Below are 21,826 nucleotides of genomic sequence, written 5' to 3'. Positions count from 1 at the left end.
TGAAAAACACCCTGGATTACAGTAGAGCCTTGTTACAGGAGAGAAGTTCCCCCCCCACAAGTCACAATAAACCACCAAAATAAATTCAGGTCAGAGAGGCATCACCCAGCTCCAGGCTGCAAGCTTTCTTTGAGTGTATTGTTTGAAACAGTCTTACTCAATCTCTAAATCTGATCTTCACTACCTACTGCTGGACCATTTGGGTCCCACTGCTAAACCTGAGGCTGATGCTCCCTTGCCAGCAAGCCAGTGGCCTGTGTTACTTATCCCAACAACTTCCAGTGCCAATTTATTTTATAAAGCAAGACCCTCAGCAGTCTTACTCAGAGGAAAAAAGAAGAAAATAAAAAAAACCAAGCAGGTACAACATCTGACTTTACTGTTCTTAAATGCAAAGCCCCACAAGCCCTTTTTGACACGAGGCTCCCAAAAATAACTCATCCTTCAAAAAGTCTGGTTATTTTTATACCGTCACAAGAATCACTGGATTGCTTCTAATTATCCCATCCTTCCTTGGAATGTCTATTTGTGCTCAACACAACTGGCTGTGACATCAATGGAATCATAACACAGCCTCAATTACAGGCAACTGGGTAAGTTTAGTTTCACCTTGTGAACAGTTTTGAGAGAGTGACAGTCAAAAAAAGCCCATTTTACTGTGATTCTTTGGAGTCCATGTTAAAAAGGTGCCAGTTCAAAGTGGAAACAGATTTTACACTGGTCATGACTGAAAACAAAACCTGTCTGTAACAAGGATTCACAGCAGGATTAGAAATGTTCCACCTAAGCAGGATCAGCAGGCAGATTCCTAAAAAGCCCCTAGAGCAGGACCAGTATATTGGACTTTTCTGTCTTTCCTGTAAATACATCCTCACTGCCTCTGGCTTCCAGGGAACAGTGACTTTGCTCCAGAGGGTGGTAACACAGAGGAATCTGCTCGAGGCACAACAATCATGGACAGTTGTCCATCTGCACCATGCCCACCATTCCAGCTGGACCCTCGTGGTACCCAGGCTATCACTGCACGGTCCCAGAGCCTCCCGTGGTGCAGTCAGCACTCAGCTGTTACTGGAACTCTTTACTGCACGTCCAAATAGTTGCAAGGAAAACTTTCTAGGTGCTTATTCATAGGAGGCCTGGCTCCTGCCTCATTTTCTTAATGCTCCTCCACACCCTGAGGGGAAGAACATTTCCAGAATTAGTATCTACAGCCCCATCTTCTTCTCCCCAGCTGTACCTCAAAGCTAGAACTCACAGCATATCTTCCTGTTATTATTTAACACTATTTTTTTCCCCTCACACCATCTTTCTGCTGTTGTTTCACACTGGGATTTTTTTCTCCTTTAAAAACGTGATGCTTTTATCTGAAGAGTCATCCATTGCAATTAGTATTGTCATGGCAACGGGACTCCCTCCCCTGCCCAAAGCCCATCCCCAGGCTCATTGTGCTCATTACCAGACTGGCAGGCAGCACCCTGCATACAGATGAACCTCTCAACTTGGGCTGCTCTCCCTGCAGCTGGACTGACCCAGCTCCTGCTATGGGGTTATGGTTGTACCAGAAGAAGGGAAAGAGTCTTCCTAAGTCAAATTTCCTCTATTCAAAGAAATAAGCTTTACTCGAGGCATTTTTGTAGTACACACATTTTTGTTGGTTAAAAAAATAAAGATATCCAGGTTCATAACCTGTCTGAGAGGTGCAATAATAAAAAAGAATATTTAGAGCAGGTGTAAGAGGGTTTTGCTAAGGCAGCTTGGACACACTGATAAAGAAAAAGAGGAAGGTTGCTCCACAAAGGAACACAGCCAAGAACAGGGCTCTGGAGCCCTCTTATGGCAGCTCGCTCTCAGCTTGCTCAAAGCAGAATTCTAGTTTGCTTCGGTGTCTTTAAGGACAAGAATGCAGTGCCATTAAGACAGTGTGTGGGAAAGAACACCTCCTGGCTATGATCACACAAATCTTAAAACCCCACACTTCCAGCTCCTTCAATGGTCCTGCTGGGTGTGCAAAGACTGGACAAGCCCCACGTTTACAGTGGGACAGAAGACATTGAAACTAATCTCCTCCACAGCTAAAGTGCTGCTTTAGCAACACATGAAAAAAAAACCCAAATTCACTGCTTCAGTGCTAACAACTGCTCCATGGGGATGTCATGCTGACCAGTGCCATGCAGGAAGGCCAAATTGGTTTCATACCAACACTTTTTTGACTTCTCCAAGCCTTTAAGTTCTGACAGAGTCAGAGAGCTCAGTTCCAAAATCCCTGCCCAGCAGCCACTCAGGAAGCACATGGTGAGGAGGGGGCACACCTAAAGCTGGGAAGATCACAGCTGCTGGGCTCCGAAGGGGTTACAGAGATTCAACAGCAGGGAAATATTTATGGAGAAAAGATGCTGAGCCGTGCATGTTTTCCAGGCTGGAGATGGTTTTAATTTACCTCTTGCAAAGGCTGTGATTATTTGCTGCTGGTTTTTGTTGAAAGCAGCTATTCGAGGCTCACCTACTCCCTCTGGTGTCACAGATCTGCAGCTGAGCCAGAACAAAACACCCCCTAAACTCACACAAACTACAAGGAATCCTGCTTTTTTTCCCCCCCTCTGGAAAAGAGGAAGCCATATTTATAAGCATTATTGATTACCCTTTCCAGGCACAAAGCAGTCTTTGACTATAGCACGCTAAGGACAGTACAGACATTTCCTAGAGCTCAGAGCTACAGCAGAAGTAGATTTCTTCTCCAGCTCTTCCTTCAGAGACTGGTCTCTGCCTGACTAGAGCTCAACTGCAGCATCCACCACACACCTCACTCGATTTTCCTATCGTTCTGGTCAGCACTGACGTGCCTGTGTTGAAGTATTAGTTCAGACATTTTTATGAGGTGTATTAAAACGGGGGAAGTATCCTCACCATTACGAGACTGGAGTCAGGCACCCAATCCTCCTGAGACTAGCTGCACACTGTGGGAGGAAGCTGCATCTCACCAGCCCTCTCATATCACTTCATGAACTCCAGGAACCTGCACAGCCCTACAGACAAAAGGGATCCAGTTTCCACCATGGTTAAAAACTGCCACCTCCCAACCAGTGCTGCTTCCTCAGATGCCACCTTACTGCATGGTTCTTCAGCTTCTCTCTTCTTAACCTGCTCCTCCTCTTATTTATATTTCTTCTGTTTTCTTTCACTACTGAGCTGCCATATGATGCTGCTACAGCACTGAGGAGAACAAACACAGCTCCTTATCCTCCCTTTTGCATTTATAGTTGCTTTTCTCCCCATTCCACTTGGGAATCTTGCATCCTCTCCTGCATTGTCTGTCCCATGCCTCTTCCCCAAGCTGGCAGCAGCTTACCCAGCCTGGCAGAATCCCTACTCAGCCCACGTGAACAAGGTTTCCAAGCTCTCCTCATAAAGCATCTACTCCACATTCTCCGATTAATACATACCTTGAAGGGAACCATAAATACTTGCCTGGATTTTCTGTTAATCTTGCTCTGACACAGCTATTAGGATTACTGGAGTGTGGGTTGATAAGCAATGGGGTGAGTGCTGGAGTGTTTCAGGAGATGACAGCAACATCTTGCTGTATTTCACTGATGTGGATGCCTTGGTGACCTGCACTAATCCACTTGGAAAATTACTATGAGAGAACAAAGAGTCTTAAAATATGAAGCTGAGGGAGGTAGAGTGCTGCAAAGAGAAGTTTATTTCCAGACCAGCCTTTTCTAAATACATGCATAACATCTGTATCCAGCACTAGATATCACAAAAAGAAATGAGCAGAGAATAACCCAGAGCAGGACCTCCCCACACAACCACATCCACATGCACTGGTCCAGCAGGAAAAATCCAAGAGCCCTAATTTATAGCATAACCTTTCTCTCAGTACACACACACACACACACACACACACACACACACAAGAACAACTGCCCTCAGCCTGAACAACAGCCATTTAACAAAGCACCACACAAAAAGGCTGTTTTACAGAGTTCAGGTCAAAAGCAGAGTTTTGCATTCAGTGATGACCTGCAGCCCTTTTCACACAGATCTCTTACACCTGAATATTAAAATGCTGCTTAGTTCCTTCATCAGCATAGTTAGCATGACCCAGTTGAGGGTCAGTAGAGTCCATCTAGATCTGTGCTGTTTGGAGGAAGCTCCTTATGGACAGGACAGGAATACTGCTCCTCACACTGCTCCCCATGGACCAGGGACAATCTGCACTTTAACAGCTTTCTCTACATTCTTCTTTGAATTTGCACTGTGGCCTTTGAATCACATGTATTCTGAGGTCGTGTCTCCCCTGGCAGCACTAACTGACACACCACACAATTCCCAGGGGAGTGTTACCTACTGAATCCAGGCTGTCATTCCCTACAGTCCCTCAGCTCCACAGTTCTCAGTCAGCCACGTGTTCACACTTAACTGGCTCAGCCTGGCCAATCTAGCTGGATCACAGCTGGAAATGTTGGGGCTGCAAACTAATGATGTTACAGCAATAGATTTCAACTCAGAATGAGCCAAAAGTGACCATTAAACAGGATGTCCTATAAAAGCATCTATTCCTTTTATTCCATTTACAACTAAGTCTTCCCCTTCCCCCTTCTCCATCAGGATCTCCAACTTGATCCAAAAGCTCCAAGATGACTCAAAGCATGGGTTTTCAGCCAGCTCTGCCTTTCAGACTTCTAATACTATCTTCTCATTATCTGTTACATTTAAAATGTTACACACATCTCTGGAGGTGTACCCTGACAGACTCATCAAGTGATCTCAACATTTTTCCTCAGAGACTTAGTTTTAACATTTTACTGTCTGTAAGGCAGCTTTCTAGACTGCAGAGAATAATTTTAAACCTCTTCCAAGGGTCTTCTACCTTCCTGTCATTCTCGACTAAGAACCAGAACAAAACACTTGGTGTCACTAATGTCATAATATAAAGAAAATGTGATCTGACTCCATATGCCCAACATATAAGTCCAAGGACTACAACAGATTTCCTGGTAATTGGCACTGCTTACTTTCACTTCTCCATAGTGATGAGGTATTTCAGAAAAATGAACCAGTCCAAATTTTTGGGATAGCATGTCATCAAACCCACAGAGAGCGTCAAGAAGGTTCACTGATACTGCAAAGCAGTATTTCGGAGCAGAAAGCAATCTGGAGTAACACATGCAAGCAGATCACAGGAACTTTGCATATTCCTGACAAGCAGCTGTAAGAATTCCATGTGGGAGACAAGTCAAAGGACTGTCAGAGGACCTCAGTCTGCTTTGGTATGGCTGTACAGTTGCACAATTCATTGCACACAAGAACAGTCCACCCAATGCACCGAGTTAGTGCCTTTTAGTTTTACATAACCAAATCAGCCAGGCCAGCCTTTCCCCTACACCCTGGAGCTCCCCAGTGCCTCTGGGCTGTTGACCCACTCTCACAAGCAAGGGAAAAATTAGAGAACGGGTGTCCAGGAACAGCAGGAGAGTATGTGCAGGCACCCACACTAATATCAACACCCACTTTTGCATGCTATACATACACATACTTCCTGGGCACTAGAGATGGCAGATATCCCATTTCTCCAGGAAAAAAAAAAAAAAAAAAACAACAACAAAAAAACCAAAAAACAAACCAAACCTGAAGAATAACCCCTGATTTCAGAGCAACAATTGATCAGTGTCTTAGCCATGGCAACTCGCCACCTATAAACAGATGCAGGCAAGGGATAACTCTCTTATTCAGCAGCTACTTCATTCCCATTTAACTTTCAGAGCTCACAGGAGGGAACAGAAAAACCAACAGCTACAGCTAATGCACAGCAGCTCTTGCCTCATCAGGCATCTCATTCCTGCTCACAGCTGGACCTTGAGGCTGCCCCTCACAGTGACAGAGATTGGAGCCAACTGCAGTGTGAGAGCACTGCTACACACATAGCTGTTCCCAAGCAATTCCCCCTGGTAGGAGCCACCCTTGTTGGGATCAAGATATTTAATTTATACAACGTGTTTTAATTTATTTCCTTATGGAGGTAAGGCACAGGGAAAGCAATTGCAAGTGTCACAGCAATATGTGAGAGTCCAAATATCAGACAAGGGACCTGATGCATGTGTTTGGTGAGGACCCAGAGCTTCCTACCTGGTCCTCAGGGGATTCCCTGGATTTTTCCATTGTTTTTACTCTTTTGCACACCTTGAGTTCACCACAGTGCTTGGATCAGGAAAAGAAAAGGAAGTATGTCCCAGAATAGTTTGGGTTGGAAAGGACCTTAAAGCTCATCCAGTCCCACCCCCTGCCATGGGCAGGGACACTTTTCACTCTCCCAGGTTCAAGTCCCATCTGGCCTGGCCTTGGACACTTCCAAGGATGGGGAATCCACAACTTCTCTGGGCAAATATAATTATACCCAGGACACTGCAGTGCTTGTTTTTTTATATCAGGGGTCAGCCTGGACTAGGTAAAGGGTGCTTTGCTTTCAGAGACCAGCTCAAACCAGCTGTGTTAAGTCTCCTGTGCAGAACACAGTTTAGTCAGGCAGATGGAGATGCTAAGTGAGACTCATTAATCTGTTAGCACTTTCACCCACCCACCGAAATCCCAGTGGTCTGAAGTCATGGTTTTCTGACAAATCCAGAAATCTATAGCTTGTACAACAGCTGCAACCAGAATGAAGTTCCAGGAAGAAAAAAATGTGTCATTTAAATACATGGGTAGGTAGGTCAAGATTATTCAAAGGATCTCAGGGTATAAAAACTTTGTGTCTGAAAGTATCTGCATGCTAGTTTGGGGTACAAAACTGAAAAAGGCAACTAATAACTCCTGCAAAGCACCTGTTCTTCACTCTGCAAACCTGAACCACCACAAAGGGTTAAAGCTACAGGACAACAAAACCCTCCAAAAGAGAAGCTCTTCTTAAAAAAAAAAACCACCCCAGTTGTTACCTGCAGAGAGAACAGCTACAAAACCAGCTCTTGTTCACATAGCCTCATCTCATTATCCTCTACTCCAGACACAGAACAGGGAAGACCAATGCTCTAAACAACAAATAAAGCTCAGAAGTTGGCCAGCTGTGTTCAGGGCTGGCTGGTGCTGTGCCTATCTCCATATCTAGAAAGGTTCAATGTGCTCATTCTGGGAGGCCAAGAAAAACTAAATATAGTAGCAGGCTACCATGCAAACACCCAACCTGGCACAGCTTCCAGCTACCTGAAAAATCCATCCCTCTCCCTGCAGGCCACTCAATAGCTACGATCCTTTCCCTTCTTTGGGGAGAACGTGCTGTATGGAGGCACTTTCAGGTTTTACTTACATGGACAATTGCACAAACAAACTAAGGGATGGAGGTAATGCAATAACAGCACTGATACTCCTCACTCAGGGGGATCATCTAGCTCTTTCAGATTGGGGTTTTTTCATTAAGCCTGACATCCTCTCGCAAATAGGAGGGAACATCCTCCCCTCACATGTCAGGAGCCAAGTCCTCAAACAGCAACTGCCTCTAAGAGCAGAGGCACCATCCAAGAGCATCTGTTTTGTTTTAACCTCTGCCCTTAAAGGAGGACCCAGAAAGGAAAAAACCCCAAACCCTTTAAGCTGCATACTGGCTTTGTTGGTGCACATGAGCTTTTAAATCAGAAAAAGCCTCGGGGAGAGCTGCTCACCTCTCGGCTTCTGAATGGCATCATGGATGTCGTGTTTCAAGCTGCAACCCTGAAGACAGACCCCAATTTTGACCAGGCTTTGAGATTTAGCTTAAAGGCATGCATGCTCCCTACACAAAAAAAAAAAGATGAGGTCAAAGAAGCTTCTTTTGAAAAAATAAATAGAGCAATAAAGCATTCTTTCAGATTGGCTTCACAGGGGATAAATCACTGAACAAATACAGCCATCTTATCTTGTTGGCAAATGGCACATTACAGCATCCAGCTTCAAGGGAAATGCTCTGCTTGGTCAGAGAGTAAACTGATTTCTCATTGTCTTGGAAAATGCTGCTCTTTACTTTTTACAAGACTTGTGTGTTTTTTTAAAAAAAACACATGATCTCTAAGCAGTGCCAAGCCTGCTTTGCCTCTTGCCCCTCAAAGCTTTCCTGGATGCCTCAGGACTTCCTAGCAACTTCGCAGCAGAAACATGATCCATCTCCTCTGAAGAGGAGGACAACTTGTTTAAAATGGTATCCCAGTAATATCCTGGCATTCCTCACATGGATGGGATACAGCAACCACAGGAGTCCATGAACAACGGAGTGAAGGAGGCCAGGCAGGCAGGGCTCTCACGGTACACAGAGGTAAAGCTTTCTTCAAACCTACCATTTTTAACCTCTTTGTCCCTTCTAAAAATCAAACACAGACACTAAGAACACCCAGTGAGGAACAGGAGCTCATGGGTTGTTACAGAACCATCCCTGGCTGTGGCATCCAGCAGCAGCAATGCCTGTTCATGCATTTTGGCACTGATTTATGACAAGTGTACTTGCCTTTCCATTAGCCACAGCTCTCTCAGTTGACCCCTGGGCTCTGAGAGGCTGCCTCGATATTAAACTCCCATCGGCTTTCAGTCCCGCTGACCTCATCCCCAAAACTCGCTGCCATGTTTTACATCAGCCAGGGCTGAGGCATTCCATTAATGCTCCCCTGGCTCGAGGAAACATCTGCTCTGTTTACACTGGTAGCAGCACAGAGACCACTTAAAGCATCACCTTTGCTCCCCCAGTCCACGGCGGGAGGAGCAGCCACGCACGGGGCGGGCCTTGGAGCTCCTGACCCCAGGCACCCCAACCTGGTCATTAGTTATTCAACAGGGCAGAGGTCACTCACACCATCAAGGCACGGGAGAGGTGTTGGGTAGCACCAAAGAGGGAGGATTCCTCCAGGCCAGAAGTGCAATTTTGAGAGGGGAATTCACGCTGACCCTAGCTGAAGATGAGTAGGCTGATTGGAAATAAGGATGGGTGAAAGAAAGTCAGAAAATGATGACTTTTTTTTAAAATCCAAATGGTTTTACAGGCTGAGGCAGAGATTCAGTGGATATGGATGGTTAATGGTCCATCCTAATCAAATGTGCACCTTCAAGCTGCTGCTAGGTGCCAAAGCTACCCTCACATCCCTTCACCTCCATGACCAGGGCAGGGTGGTTTGTCCCACAGCAACAGGGAGGGACAGGATATCTTCCTGAAAGCAAAGCACAGTTCATACAAAATAATCCCCCCAAAAGCACTGCAAGAACCACAACAGACACCACAGCTTAGCTGCAGCCACCTGGGAGAGCTCTGAAATACCTGTTCAGGCAGGGGATGCCTATGTATCAGTACTACGTGCTGGAGGCTTAGGGCAAGTTTCCACCAGATCAAGGAGATGTTACTACATATTTTCCCCAGGATTTCTGACAGCTAAGACCTCCAAAAGGCAAACCCCAAACACTTGCTGCTGCTGTTTTTCCAGTGTTAGGTGTGCATTAAATTAACCCCCAATGCCTTCTGCTGCTGCTGGAAGCTTCCTTTACTATTAGCCACACAGTCAAGGCTATAGCTGCTAACGAGCCCATTAGGACACAAAAATGTACAGCAGCCTTGGAATATCCAACTGCCACAATAGAGGCCTAGCACACCACATATGGAGCATTCAGCAAGGGACATCAGCTTTTGTTACAATGAAGTCAGGAACGGGTTTTTCCCATCACTGATCATCTCAACAGTCCATGAATTTGCTGCATTTTAGATTTTTGCCTTGCCCTTTGACAGAGCTTGGACTATGAACTCACACAAAAAGACCCTGACACTCAAAGATCACTATTCCAACACCCCTATAAACAAGCAACAAATCCCCAAACCACCCTTTTAACATTTTTTAATTTTGAAACTGCACATTAATGAAGCCTGGTTTGATTGGGGCTGTGACATCCAATTCTGTTGGCTTAACCCCACCAATCCTGAATGTGATATCAGGTAATGGGGAGGGAAAATAATAAAAACTGTATTTGCTCATGATCCTCCAATATATTAGGGAAGAGCAGCACAACCTGTACAAACACTCCCTGTTTTTCAGCTCATTCCCAGGGTCCAAAGTATTGGCAGGTCACAGCTTCGCCAATTCTACTACAAAGCTAAATCACTGACATAAGGATTTTTATCTAGTCCCCTTTCAACCAAATATATGAAAAATCAGTCAAAGGGGAAGGAGCTGGCACTGAATGAGACAAATCAAACTGTCCCTTTCCGGTTCCTTAATTCACATGTTAGGGGACAACCACAGCTGGGAATTTCAATCTCTGGAGCAATTAAAGAAAATTAAATTCAGGGAATGAGGCCTTATGCACTCAAAGCTTCATTAACCCTCTTGCCTTTTAATTAAATATGTGCACATGAAATTTTGGTCAGAGTACTTGCCTCACCGACAATGCTCAATTTCAGTGGCAAATCAGTACTTACCTTTTTTTTATATAAAAAAAGTACACTGGGATCGTAAACTCTAGACCTCTCCAGCCTCACACTGGCTTTATTAAATACAGTAGAAATTACTGCCTATCACCAGCTCCCACATCATGAGAATGTCTGCTCTCCCTCAAATGCACCAGCAAAGCTCTGCTTTGGGCTTGCTTCAAGATAACAGACAGCCCCACCAACACCACGGATAAAACATGAGCCAGGATTTAAGAGCCCTACACTTATTATGATCAGTAAGAGAAATAAAGTTGGTGAGCTAGAGCAGGATAGGTTTTACAGCCCACGGAGCAGAGATTAAAGCAGCCAGCCTCTCTTTTAAATACTGCTCATCCTTACAAAAGGCTCAGGGAGGCGCCGAAGGGAGTGTGACTAGGACAGTTTAACGGATAATCTTTGAAAGGGGATATTGTCAAGTCTGCCCAGCCCAAATATCGAGCTGGCTTTGTATGAGTTACCATCTGACTTGTGAGGGAGTCACGCTGCTCATGTGCTGGCCTCCCGCCTTCCTGGGAATGGCAAGGAAGCAGATTTGAGTTCGTGGGGATGCGTGACCGCCTGGCAGAGACCGAGCTTCGAATGCTTTGATGCCTCCCTACATCCAACCAGAACAGGGGCTCCCAGCTGATGCAGGGGCAGTCACACATTCTGGGACCAGCAGCACAGAGAGGGAAGACACACAGGGTCCCTTCGTTGTCTCCAAGAGACTTCTCGGGAATCTGCCACCTCGAGCCAGACCTTTCAGCCAGAGATGCACTCTCATAACTAGCAAGTTATGCCCCAGGGAGGGATCAGCCTTCAGTTTGTCTATTTTCTTTGTAAGCATCTTTTTGGGAGAGGGATTTGTCTTTTGCCAGCACACACTGATCAGTTCTGGGTTTGTAGTTTACTGCTGACCTAGGCATTTTTGCTGTTTTGACTATTCAAAGACAACGTTTAGAGATGACCTTCTCTGCCTGTCACTTACCATAAGAGTCATACATTTTATAATCAATGACACTCCCATCTTCACATGTGCCCCCCCCCTCAAGGGGAAAGCTAACACAACAGACAACTGTTCACACAAGGCCTCCAAGGAACACCAGATTCCCAAGCGGATGCTTTGCCCAATTGAGTGAAGAGGCACAGCTCCATTAAACAGAAAAAGGCAATTCCTCATGCCAAATATTCACAGGTTAATTGCTGCATTCCTAAAATAATGTTCAGGTTTAATAGAAGCTGTATTCTCTCACATGGAGCAGAGTGAGCTGTTTGCTGCTGTAGGATGCCCTTGGTGCTACCAAGGACAATCTGAACGCACCGAGCATGACAGGCTCTCACTGAATGCAAAAATAAATGCAGCCACTTTGCTTCCTCAGCCTTTGACACCAATAGGGGAAGGGGCTTCCTGCTACAGCAGTGAGGAGCACGTGAATTTTGTGATACTTGAAGTGCTGCCAGGCAGAACACAACCCATCACTTCATTTCTCTGCTGCTGGAAATTACAGGTCCATTAACCTTTCTCCGTGTGTGAGGTGCTTTTCCCATCTGCATGCAGCAAATAAACAAAAGGGATGTGCATGGTAAGTGTGCACAGGTGTGCTCCAGGGTGAAGGAGGCATTTCCAATGCAAACCTGCCCATACAAACAGTTCTGCTCTCCAGTTCTGATGCTATCATTTCATGATGACAACATTTCCTGACCCAGTTTCTATCTTGCTCCCCATTCCTCTGCTACAAGTAGTAATTAGTAATGTCAGTGTTCTGGCTGAATTACTACTGTCCATTAATAATGCAAGAGTAGTAACAGAGAGAGAGCAGGAGAAAAGAGGCTTGAAGGTTAAAAGCAATAAGAGAATGCATTTTGGGGGACATTGGAAGGGGAGAGGAGAGGAGGAGGAGAACTGCTGGCCTACTGAGACTATAAACCATACACTTCAAAACATATCATTCCTTTCAGGTGGAAGTGGTGGGTGAGTCAGTCATGGCTAATTAGAGGATAATATGCAAATAGGAATGACACATAGAGGTGATTTTTACTAAATTAGAAGTTAACTTGTGTTTCACCTTCCCTTTGCCCCTCCAAACCCGCTGCCTCACCATCTGGTGTTCCTGTTTCTCCGTTACTCATGTTTTGGAGACCAGCAGTAACCCGGGATCCCACACATGACACACACTGAAGTTTCCTCTCTGCAGAGAATTTCTGCTGAGACCAGCCCATACCTGCCCATCTACAGCCAAACCTTTAATGCCACTAATCCATCTGCTCCAGGCACACCTTAACCCCAGGCTCTGCTGAAGCTGTTTATGATATGTACTACGAACCTAAAATAGAGCTGACAGCAGCTCCCTCAAGAGCAACAGCTTCACTCACATCTAAGGCACACAATCCTCCCCATGACACTGAATAAAGCTGCTGGAACTGCATCCTCAACTGCATCACCTGGGAACTTCGTTTTTCCCTTTTATTTTCTCCTTTTCCTGCTAAGCCCAGCATAGAACTGAAAGCAATAATGGAGCCTATAGGTTTGGTGATGATTCCTTGGCTGTTCCTATTGATGAATGAAAACTCACATGAAGAGTCGAAGGGCTGGAGTGTCTCGGCATACCAGGAAGGCAGCTGCTGGTTTGGGGCTGACTCTGGTCCAACATTGAAAAGCAGAGATCTTCAACAGGAAGATTTGTAAGAATTGAACTCTACTTTGAAAGCTCTTCTTTCCTGTTTGGCATTTATGGCTTCCTACATGGTACCAGGCCTCTTGTGAGTGATGGTGTACAAAGCAACTCATGCTCTTTCCATTACCTGAAATCACCCACGTCTCCCTCTAGAAATATGTATTTCAGTAAATCAAGCTTATCAATGTTATAATTTAAGTGCAGCACAGATCATTCTGACACTTAAGAGAACTCCAAAGTCCTCCAGCACAAAGGGCTTGGATGACTACCCAGAAAGCATAAAAACCCTGCAGGCTGATTGAGATAAACTTGTGGAAGAATGGCAAAGGAAGAAAAAAAAAAAAAAAGAAAAAAAAAGGAAAGATCAGCTTCAGAACTGCATGGGCCTTTCAAGTATCACTTCCTCTGTGGAGAGGAAGTGAGAAGAACTGGAGGCTCTCAGATAGAAACAGCTTCCCCTCCACGACAATGAGAAAAAAGGATGGGTGTTTTTAAAAAGGAAAAAAAAAAAGAAAACAAGAAAAAAGGAAAGCAGGCCAGCCCTGAACACACTGTGACCAAATTAGGAAACAAACTCCACTGACAGCCTCCAGAATGGCCATCATCTGCAGCAGCCTTGTGTTAGCTCAGGAAGTCTGATGACTGTGTCATCTGCTGAAATCTGTTTATGTGCAAACAGAAAGGAGAAGCAGAACACCTCCCCACACTCCCTGAGCAAGGTTAGGCCATCTCAGGCTCTGGCCTGAGGTGTCATCAGTGACCTGACTCAATGCCATTCCAAACCTCTGCTGCTGACTCACGCCCCTCCAAAGATAACTCTGCCCTGGAAGCACTAAGGTACAGCAAAATTAGGTGTATGGGGTTTTTTAAGTGCATTTTTTAAGTGGTTAGCTGTGGCAGATGAAACTGAGGTTAGAGATCAGTGATTACTACGACAGGAATGTGAGGGGGAGGAAAGAAAAGGAAGATACGGCTTCTTGAGTAAAGTCAGAACAATGTTTTTAATTTGCCTTGGGAACAGTCTTTTTCCATCCTCTCCAACATCCATTTTTACTGCAGCAGCAAAATGATAACACTGCTCCAACACTCTGCAAATACACTAGGCAGGGTTTTAACCTCAAACTGCTGTAGAAAGGACTTGTACTGAGCTCACAGAAGTTCCAGGAACACTCAGTGGCACTGCTACCCTGTTGTGGGGACAGACAAGTGACTGAGCAAAGTTGCCTCACTGTTTCAAAACCAAAGGAAGGAATCTGAGCACTCTGGTACATACAAAGACTTAAGGTTTCTCCCTGATGTTAGGGTGACCATGTTACATTACTCTACTCTTGTCTGCATGAGATGGAAGAAAACCCTCTCGGTCCTTTTCATTTTCAAAGGGATTGAAGAGGAAAAGGCAAAACTGCCAGCTTATCTCAGCTGCAGCACAGCTACAGCTTTCAGGGTCCTTTCAGCTCCAGTGGCTACGAGGCCACTCCACCAACTCTCCACATCCAAGGCAGACAACAGTCTTTACCAACCAACTCAGGATGCTCTTATCCAATTCCTCGTGGAAGCCATCACTTATCTCTAAAGACAGTTATCATAAACCAGAACTGACCACCACAGGCGTGCTGCTTCTCTGTGTTCCCTTTGCCTAAATAGTTGTAGGCTCCCTGTGCCCAGGAACAAAAGGCTAAACAAGATGCTGAGTTTAGAATTTCCATCTCCACATGAAGTTGTACTCAGCTTATTATTTCTGAACCTTTCCCCAGCAAAGGACAAAGCTACGAATGGAAGGAAGCACTGCTGCCTCGTATGGACCTGACACAGAGGCACTCACTGGTCACTGAACATTGTTTTCAACTGGCTTTTCACTGTCTGGATATTGCTGTGCAAGACAGAAAGCAAGCACAGGAGTAAGCTTTGTTGTTCAAAATTGCACTGACTTACACAGCCCATTTTTAAAGGGACTAGTTTGAGTTCCTGCTTTCAGCAGCTTCTTTTTTTTTTTTTTTTTCCCCTGCAAGAGAGATACCCTATTTAATTTGACCTCTTTCCTCAGGTCCATTTCCAGGCTGGGCCTTACCCTCTTCTCCTCTGTCAGACTCATTTATCAAGTGAAGCATTTCCACATACCACTGCATAAATAGACTTGACCTTGTTAAAGCAGCAGCAGCAGCACCTGAGCTCCCACTGATGGAGTCTCTCCACCCCAGGACAGCAATTAACTCAGCCCACTCCTACCCTCTTTCCAGGTGGGGTATTCTCAGAGCTTTTACAGCCCTTTCCTATATGTTTCAAAGGGTGACAAGTTGGAAAGCAGTAATTTGGGGCTGATTTTTACACCTCCTCCACTGGAAAGGGGCATTTAGGACCAACTTAATGCTGGCATCACTCAATTTTTGCAACTGCTTCTGCCCAGTCCAAGCACACAGCAAAAATCAAGGTGTAAGAGTGTACCCTTGGCATATGGCTTTCCCTTGCTCCCCTTGCACTTTCCTCCCAGAATAAGTAGCCTTCCCAGCATAAATCTGAGGATGAGATGATCTCCCAACTCTCAGCACTTCCCAAGCAACTCTGACCCTCCCTACCTCAACGGGATGGCCCACGTGGTTCAGCGCACATGCCTGTCCTCCATGGGACTGTACTTTAAAGGTTTGCTCTACCTCTGCTGTTATCTATCTCCCTTTACAACCCGGCAATAAAACCTACAGGGGCGTTATCTGCTGCCTGCAATCACCTCAACCCCACCTTCGACCTTGGTCCCTCCCTCCGGCCCATCCCTTTGAGGAGATGGGGAACGAGCCGCGCTCCGATAGCGTCGCGCTCGCCCTGCCCGGGGCTCGGCACCGGCACCGCCGCTGCAGCCGAGCTGCGATGTCCTTTTATGGAAGAAAAATGAAAATCGCCTGCCCAGCCGTGGAGAGCCTGAGCCGGGCTGAGCAGAGCTGACAGACGGAAACTCGCCATTTGTTGTGGTTTTGGCACCGAGAGAGCCCAGCGAGTTCCCATGTGTGCTGCAAGTTTAAAAAGGGCGCAGCCGAGAGCTCCAGAGCAGGAGGTGTCAGGGATGCAGTGCTCAGGAGGAAGATGGCAGAGCCATGAAAAGATGGCTTAGAGAATTCTGCTGACATGGACACGTGGGAGACAGGTCTCCAGATCGAAGTGGACACAGGCACAAGTGCTCCGTTCCCCAGCCCATTCCTGCAAGTCTGCAAGGCCAGGCTGGATAGAGCCCTAAGCAACCTGGTCTAGTGGAAGGTGTCCCTGCCCGTGGTGGGGGGATGAAAAGAAATGGTCTATAAGGGTCCTTTGAACCCAAATCATTCTGTAGTTCTATGAATGACATGTAACGAGGTTGTCCACACCAAATTTCCTTCTCTTCCTGTCCCAACAAATTTTCTGAAGAGATACAGGAGGATGGGAATTTAAACACAGGAGTTGGGACTTGAGGTCATTGCCACCAAGATGAAATTAGAGTGGGGTCTGCCACAGCAAATACCACTTTCTGTTCTGCACTGAAGCTGTGGGGCTAAGCTCCAAGTAACAAACAAATCCAAATAAACAGGCTCAAGGAAAAACATATGGATAATAGCAATAAGAATGTCTGAACAGAGAATGAGATGGGGCCACAGGACTTCCAAAATGTTTGCGCTGCTGTCAGGAAGCTGAATGAGACAGCAGACTTCAACAGCTGGGAAAACATGTTGCAAAACAAGGAGAATTAAGTAATTCTCCATATGTATATCCTACTCTGAGGCATTCTGGACAAGCTCAGTTTCTCCAACCAGGACAACCTTTTTTTTCTATGTTGCACAAGCACCCTGCCAGCTACAAATCCTGATACAGTTTAAACCTAAGCCCACAGCACATCTGGAGTTGGGCAGGACAGCTTTGGGCAGCATAGCCCAGCCTTTAGCACAGAAGTAATGGACCCTGTGGTATGTGTTGGATGACATCCTTGGACAGCTGTGTCATCCTGAACACATCCCCTGCTGTTGGGTGCTGGATTACACAAACACTTCCCCCTGCACTCTATAAAACACTTCTAACTGGATCATGACCTTGCTACCCACCTCTGAACCACAAGCAGCTGCATGTGCCTTGCTGCACCAGGTACAGAGATTACAGGTGTCACAGTATCCCCCTCACCTCCTTCTGTAACTTCAAGTCTTGTTGATCAAGCAATAATTTATTTCAGCAAGACCACTCCTCTCAGAGTCATGCAATGACTCGTGCTCATTACCAAGTGGTGGTGGTGTCCTGCTACGAGTGGTCATGCTCAGGCACAACTCAGTGCAAGTTTAAACCTGTCTCACTTCCAGCAGAAAATTAAGGCTAAAAGCAGCTGGGTGCATCTGTTCCTAGCCAGCATCTCCAAATCAATCCCAAGACACAAAGCAGCTTAAAAAGGCGTGCCCTAAAACACCAAGTCTCAGTGCTGCTAATTAAAAAATGTGAGGGTTGCTGGTGGCCAGAAAGCCTAAGCTGAACATGAAAAGCAAAAGAGCAGAGATTTTATCCATCTCAGATAGGCACATCCATGCTCAAGGCAGTCCCCAAATCCACAGTGGATGCACAGGAATGGCAGCTGCCCGGGCCAAGGGCAAAGCCATGCCACACCATGCAGCCACATGCCATAACCTCTTATACCCAGCCAGCACTGACCCAGACAACTGAGTACCATAAAGCCAAAATTTCATGCTGTGAAATGAAGTTTTAAGGAAAAGTCTTGGAAATGCAAGTCCCTGCAATGTGGCCTGGCTATGAAATGTGTGCTGGGGGTTTCAAGCTCTCTGCTGCTCTATGCATGCATTATTTCCATGGCAACAGCAGCTTTCAGCTCCCCATCTCTTGCTGGCTGAAAGCCCTGCAGTGCTTTGTGCTGAGACTGCAAAGAAGGGAAACCATCTCCCTCTCCCACAGCACGGCGCCAGGGACAGCAGCAGCAGCTGGGAACAAAAGCCTTGTCTTCGACATTGTGGGGTCTTGGGAGAAGGGAGGCTGAGCAGAGAGGATGGACTTCCTTTTCTGGTGCAAAACAACACTTCCCCCACCATGCAAAAGTGCACACTCACCTCCCAGTGCTGCTCAACTCAATCAGCAACATGTGCCTTTCCTTGTTTTACCACGGTTGCCAGTTTTGGGTTGCTCTGTAGCACTGAGAGGAGAAACGTGTGTCCTTGGAGATGAGAAACTTGAGCGCTGCTTCCATACAGAGATCCCTCCAAGATGGAGGCCAAAGAAGCAGTCTGGAAAACCCTCCTGTCACCAGAAAGCCTGGCTCCATGTGCAGTCAGCAGCTTATTGCAGAGCAAAACCTCAATACTCAGCCAAATCTGAGTGAAAGCTGCTCCTGCCCCAGCAGCAGCTCAGACTGCACACACACAGAATGCATCTGCAGGGTAGCTCGGACAACATTTCTCCTTGGCTAACGAAGCTTTTCCTCCACCCTGCTGTTGGTCATATTAAGATTCAAGACCTGGCCACCTAACCAGGAGCCAAACTTGATGGCACACAGCTGGAGCAACAGTGGCCTTGGCAGATGGTGCCAGCTCATCTGCATGCTCCCCGTGCAGCCGGGCACTCACAGGAGGCAGGGCAGCTCTGCCCATTGCTCAAGTTACAATTAGCCACATTTTGGTCCCTGCAAGGTGCAAATGACTGAACTACAGGTGAGATGCGCAAGCAGTGACCTGGGTACCTGCAGAGCTCTTATTGTTGAGCCTGACATATAGACACACAGCCAACGTGAAGGCTTACAGCTGGTTCATATCACTTGCTTTACAAGGTATCCATAGCTGGCCTAAATATGAATGAACCTCCCTGCAAGATGCAATGGAGACCCTGAGGGTATCAACACAAACTCCCAAAGCCAAACAAAGGATCCAGGTGATGGAGCACAGGGATACAACAAGTCCACCATCTGGTCCTCCTCTCCCCCACCCTTAAAAGAGCTCTGAGATTTTGGGACACACACATTTTGACCTTCCCCTTTCCACACTTCCCCTTGCTTTAAGTTCAGCTGTGTGAGTGCAGTCCTTCCAACCAGAGAGGGATTCCTTCCAGGATCAATCATCACCACCACCAAGTCTGCCCGAGGCACTGCTAGCAAAGCCAATGCATCCTCTCCAACCTCTGTGGAGTTCCCTAGATTAGCCCTTTCCTCCCTTAGGGCAACCATTTCCTTCAAGCAAGAGCATTAACTGAAATTCTTCATTCTGGAGAGAGAGGAGATAGCAGGAATATGAAGAACCACTGCAGCTGATGCTGCGAGCCACCACATCCTGCTATCCAAATTCCTCACCCTCGACTTCAAATCCTAAAGTCGTTAAAGACTTCTAAGAAGAGCACAAAGCTACTCAGCAGATTTTCAGCTAATGAATCAACACAAGCTGTCCAGGAAACCAGAAATCCAGCCCACTGGAATGCTGTAACCCCGGGGGGGAGGGGATTGGGGGGAACAGGCAGTACACTAGGAAGGAAATGAAACAGCGAAGCAGTAGGAAAGGAACATTTCAGCACTGATCCCTCTTACGACAGTTGCTCTGCTGCATTACACATTTTAGGGGAAAAGCGGCTTCATTTTGCCCATTGAAGGGTTCATGTTATTCAAGCCCAAATTCTGTTCTGTAGTGCTGACATATGTACATTTTGAAAACAACTAGGCTTGGCAAAAACACTTAGAAAAAAATTGAGATTTAAACGTGAATCAACATTGCCACCTAGTGCCTAGCAAGCCTCCTTGCTCCAACACTGGGACAATCCATTGACACTGCATTCCCTTCCCCATTGTGAAGGGCAGACGTTAATAAAACCTGTCTGGAGATCAGGATCTAAAATGGAACTGTTCACCTTTCATAAACAGCTTTTTCCCCCAAAATAAGTTCAATTTTCACACTGCGGAGCTCAGTGAGACTGTAGAGTTCAGTGCTGGCAACTTCAACTTCTCCAGACAACAGAATTTAACTTTCTATTAACTTCTTAATTAATTAATACAGGCAAAAGGTGATACCATTTCAATGAGAGAACCCAAAGCTCCGGCAGCTAAAAGTGTAAGGTTAATGCCCTCAGGAGGAATTTCAGTGATTAGCAGAAATCTCAGATCTCATGAGAATTCACTGTTGTGCCTACATTGATGTAAGAGGCCTTGTAGCTTCCTACCAAGCACTGATCCTGCCCTGCCTTCCTGGCACCAGATGTAAGCAGGGTCCTGGATGTATTCACAAGACTGGGAAGTACTTCTGTGCTTCTGTTTTTCCTCAGAACTGATAGTGTAGAAGCAGCAAGTTCTCCCTGTTCCATCCCCACACCTGGCCTGATGATTCTCCTGTTATGGCCATTAGCAACTGGGGAGAGCACAAAGATCTGCCCTGAATGGCTGACGTTTCAACCAGCTCTTCCTACAAGTTTTTTTGTCACTTCCAACTGAATCTGTATTCAAGCTACCCCACAGAAGAAAAATGGGGATACCAATTCCCTCAAACATAGCATGTAAGGCTGTTCCAGCTCACTCTCCCGAAGTTTTATTAGATACAATATTAGAATTTGGTTTTGACTTGCAAACATCCAGTTCTGTGTTCAACCAGAACATTTCAGTATATGCAAGACTGCAACCTCTGGCACCTGTAAGACTTTTGTAGCCAACATCTTCCAAGAAAAGACAGGACTCCTTCTCTCTTATCAACAGTGCCCCGAAACTCACCTGTCCAGGCACCCAGTTTTATAGAAGATCAGTAGGATCCAGCAAACACTTTCACTGCTGCCTATGCAGTCACATGAGATACTCCTACTAGGAAGGATGAGCTGTCCTCCCAGCTCTCCTGCCCAACACTCCAGAAGAGACCAGAAGTGAAGTAACCCCCAATTACCTTTCTGCAGCGGGGATTGGGGCAGCTGAACCTCTTCACATCGCTGTCCAGTAGAGCTGGGAAGTTACAGAAGGGACACCTGAAGCCCAAAACAAGATGCCATTAATGCAGAGTGCCAAACATATCTTTGCTGAAAGCTGATTTAGTCAAATGGGTGTGTGGAAGTTGCTAAGGCTGCCAAACCCATTGCCTGTTGCCAGGATGTGCTGACTATTGCCTTTTTGCTCATATTTCTTCAATCACTTCCCTGTTTGCCATCAAAATATTATATGCTCAGCACTGCTTTTGACCATATAATTTAGTGGATCAGCACAGAGTTGGCAAGCAAGTCTTGGGGGAGACAAGTCTATTGAATTTTAATCTGCTCCTAGTCAAAGGCAGAATAAAAACAGACCTGGGAAGGCAGAAATCTGAATTTATAATCCAGCTCTTTAAAAGCTACCTATCTCAGAGTCAGCAGAAACATAGGGTTTCAGGGAACAATTTTCCACAGCAGTAAGTGCAGCATTCTCTGTGGGACACTCACCTGACAAGCTCATCTGCACAGGCAGCAGCCACCTCCTCCTCAGCCTTCCGCTCGTAGTATTTGCAGAGGATATTTTCTGGAAGCACTTTCTCCAGCTCACTGGTGGGGAAGGAACACGTGCAACTGCCTTCCATGCAGCTGAGCTCTGACTGGGATTGGGGAAAAAAAAAAAAAAAAAACAAAACAAACTTAGGTTCAGTATAACATTAACAAAAAGCAACTCAGGATCAAGAACATTTCCAAGCAAATCAGTGCAGAGCCTCACTCAGGCAGAGTAAGAGCTAAAGTCAGCAGATCACAGAATGACTTGGGTTTTGGGACTTTAAAAATCATCCAGTTCTAAACCCTTGCCATAAGCAGGGAC

The 21,826-nt window shown here is 46.0% G+C and overlaps 1 protein-coding gene across 1 annotated transcript in view; it reads right to left on the bottom strand.

Annotated features, from left to right (window-relative positions):
• RNF216 (ring finger protein 216) overlaps positions 1 to 21,826 on the bottom strand; it is a 69,548-nt gene that overhangs the window by 26,690 nt on the left and 21,032 nt on the right. The window contains exons 12-13 of the mRNA XM_062503524.1: positions 21,463 to 21,611; positions 20,937 to 21,015 (exon numbers count right to left, since the gene is read on the bottom strand). Of these exons, the coding sequence (XP_062359508.1) occupies positions 20,937 to 21,015; positions 21,463 to 21,611 (228 nt within the window). The remainder of the gene's footprint in view (positions 1 to 20,936; positions 21,016 to 21,462; positions 21,612 to 21,826) is intronic.

This window comes from Cinclus cinclus, chromosome 16 (assembly GCF_963662255.1).
Source record: "Cinclus cinclus chromosome 16, bCinCin1.1, whole genome shotgun sequence".
Classification (NCBI taxonomy): domain Eukaryota; kingdom Metazoa; phylum Chordata; class Aves; order Passeriformes; family Cinclidae; genus Cinclus; species Cinclus cinclus.
The sequence above is the reverse complement of the archived record's forward strand: the minus strand, read 5'-3'. Positions and strand labels throughout refer to the sequence as shown.